General features: G+C 48.9%; 1 protein-coding gene across 1 annotated transcript; it reads right to left on the reverse strand.

Moving 5' to 3' along the window:
- Positions 1 to 222: 222 nt before the first annotated feature.
- LOC126876642 (uncharacterized) lies at positions 223 to 3,420 on the reverse strand (the record flags this gene model as incomplete). The annotated part of the gene is made up of 2 exons (XM_050639543.1): positions 3,285 to 3,420; positions 223 to 2,315 (listed from the first exon to the last, which is right to left on the reverse strand). Coding segments are annotated over exons 1-2 (2,229 nt in total), but the record flags the coding sequence as incomplete, so codon positions are not given.

Below are 3,420 nucleotides of genomic sequence, written 5' to 3' on the forward strand. Positions count from 1 at the left end.
TGGAATGTCTCTGAAATCTCGATCACGTAAGCACATTAGTGAATCGCCAATGAGAAAATGTCCGGGAGTGAGGACTAGGAGATCATTTGGATCGGTGGAGATAGGAGTTAGCGGGCGGGAATTGAGGACTGCTTCTATTTCTATGATAAGAGTATTCAATTGTTCAGAGGTGAGTAACTCGTTGCCGGCTACACGCCTGAGGTGGCGTTTAAATGACTTCACCGCTGCTTCCCATAGCCCACCGAAATGCGGCGAATGAGGGGGAATGAAGTGCCATTCGATTTGTTTGTCGGCTAAAAATGCGGTCACTTTTTCCTTGTGATCGTCCGATTGTAATAAATCGTGAAGCTCTCGTAATTCGTTGCTTGCTCCTCTGAAGTTGGTGCCGTTATCAGAATGGATGGTGGAGCAATACCCTCGTCGAGCGATAAATCGGCGAAGAGCGGCGATGAAGGCTTCGCTAGTGAGATCGTCAACGAGCTCGATGTGTACCGCTTTAATTGCTAGGCATACGAAAATGGCTACGTATACTTTTATCTGACGACGGTTACGATCTCGTTTTTCCTTGATGTGGAACGGCCCGCAGTAATCGACGCCGACGTTTGTAAATGGGCGAGATTTCGTTACTCGCGCCTCCGGCAGATTACCCATCACGTATTCTACCGGCGGTGGTTGAGCGCGGCAGCAGCGGACGCAGCCTTTGATCGCCCGCCATACTTGACTTCGACCGTCAACGGGCCAGTATCTTTGTCTTACTGCGTATAACGTAGCCTGCGTTCCGGAATGCATGTGGATCTTGTGCTCGTGGTCTATGATGCGTGTTGTAACGGATGACTTAGGTAATACTATGGGATGTTTCTGGGCGAAGGTCATCGACGAATGACTGAGTCGACCCCCGACTCGCAATATTCCTTCCTTGTCTATGAACGGATTGAGTCGCGTGAGCTTACCCTTTATCGCCGCGTTCCGATCTTTTTGGAGTGTACGAATTTCCTCGGAGAAATGGATGTTTTGCAACAATTTTATCAGTTTATTGTGCGTTATGCGTAATTCAGTAACGGTTAGGGGTGCCGCTCGGTTCCTTTTCTGTTTCCAACGGAGGCAACGAGCTATGATTCGTATCAACTTGGGCCAGGATGAATATCTTTGCAACAAACTGTAATCGGCGGGGTTTGCGGACAGACAAATCGCCCCCTTCTGCTCCGGTACTTCAATTTGCGGTGTTAGCGTCCATGTCGGCCAATAGCCTTCCGACTGGTAGAGCCATGCAGGACCGTGCTGCCAGATGGTTGGGCGCAGAAACTCTTCGGGTGTTTGGCCGCGTGATATCAAGTCCGCGGGGTTGTCGTCGGTAGGAACGTGGCGCCAATCGCGGATGCTGGTTTTTGTTTGAATTTCGGAGACTCTGTTAGCGACGAATGTTTTAAGGGTGTGAGGTGATGTATTGAGCCAATGGAGGACGATAGTGGAATCGGTCCAATAGATAGTTCGAGTAATTTTGTGTGATAGGGCTTGTTGTACGGTTGACATCAGGGACGTAAGAAGGAGTGCTCCGCTCAGCTCGAGCCGAGGAATGGTCTGGCACTTGAGTGGGGCGACTTTCGATTTTGCGGTTAAAAGCTGGGTCCAAACACGGCCGTTGGTGTTAAGGGTTCGAAGATAAACACAGGCTCCGTAAGCCTTTTCGCTGGCATCGCAGAAACCATGCAGTTCAATTTCCATTGCGGACTCGATTATTGCCTTGCGTGGGAACCTGACGTTGTTTAATAAGGGTAATTGGGCATAGTACCTTTCCCACTCTGTATGTAACTCGATCGGAAGTGATTCATCCCAATCGATTTTCGACGACCATATTCGTTGAAGTAGCATCTTGGCCCGAACAATCACCGGTGTGAGCAGACCGAGCGGATCGTAAATTTTTGCAATCTCCGAGCTGATGATTCGTTTCGTGACTCGAGAGGGCGTGGGTTTGACTTCGACCGAGTAAAGAATAGAGTCGTCGGATGAATTCCAAAACACTCCCAGCGTCTTCAAGGTTTGCGAGTCGCCCAAAAAATGTTGGTGATTTGTTTCTTCTAAGGAAAGTCCGTGTAATAAGTCCTTATCGTTTGACGCCCATTTTCGTATGTTTAAGCCGGCCAGTTGAAGTAAATTGGTGAGTTCTGTTCTGAGCGTGAGGGCTTCGTCCTTCGTTTCAGCTCCGGTGAGAGCGTCGTCGACGTAGAAATCCCGCTGCAGTACCTGTGCTGCACGTGGAAATCGATGTCCTTCGTCCTCTGCCAGTTGCTTGAGGCACCGAATAGCTAGATACGGGGCTGCGGATAAACCGAACGTTACAGTGTTAAGCTCATATGTTTCTGTTTCTCCACTCGCGCTGCGCCATAATATCCTTTGATATTTCCGATCCTCTGGTCGTACGAGGAATTGCCGATACATTTTCTCGATGTCGCCGGTGAGTACGTATTGATGAGAGCGGAATCTAATTAATATATAAAATAAATCTTCCTGTAACTTGGGTCCTGTGTGAAGTGTATCGTTTAAGGAGGTTCCGGTAGTGCTTGGTGCCGATCCGTCGAAAACTACACGGAGTTTGGTGGTTTGACTCGATGCTTTGGTCACGCCATGATGGGGTAAATAGTATCCGTTGTCGTCGGAGTGGTTGTCATTGACCTTCGTCATGTGTCCCAACGCCAGGTATTCCTGTATTACCGTTCGATATTCTGATTCGAAGCGTTTGTCGTGCTGGAATCGGCGATTGAGTGAGGCGAGTCGTTTACTCGCCAGCGTTTTAGAGGATCCGAGTGACTGAAGCTGATCGTTGAAAGGTAGAGCGACGATGTATCGTCCTTCGCTGGTGCGTCGGGTGTGGGCTTGGAAGTGTTCTTCGCATCGTCGATCTGCCTCTGAGATATGTTTAATTGAGGGTCCTTCATCGATTTCCCAAAACCGCGCGAGGTCTGCTTGTAAAGTCGTCGTGGATGTGTGAAATATGTTTGTAGCGGTTTGGGAAGTTGGACTCCCCCCGATTACCCATCCGAATCGCGTCTTTTGCAGACGCAGTCCAGGCTCGTCTGGCTGCGTGAGGTTGACTTGTCCCACACACATCGACGCGAGTGTTGAACCTGAGCTTAGTAGTACATCTATCGGAGCTGGTAAATGAAATCGTGGATCGGCCAATTTGAGATTTTTTGGTATCTCAAGTGTCGAACGATCGATGGGTTCGCTGGGAATTGAGGTTGATATGGTTGGAATGATAAGGAACGTTAATGTCCGCGTGTATGTACCGTCAGTGGAAGTGATCGTGGCCGTGATGTGTCGCTTAGAGGTCGTTGTCAAGGTGTCTAGAGCTCCGATCGGGACCGAACATTTGTTTTGTCTTATCTTTAACGATTTTGCTAATTCCTCGGTAATGAAGTTCAT

This window comes from Bombus huntii, unplaced genomic scaffold, assembly GCF_024542735.1.
Source record: "Bombus huntii isolate Logan2020A unplaced genomic scaffold, iyBomHunt1.1 ctg00000088.1, whole genome shotgun sequence".
Taxonomy (NCBI): domain Eukaryota; kingdom Metazoa; phylum Arthropoda; class Insecta; order Hymenoptera; family Apidae; genus Bombus; species Bombus huntii.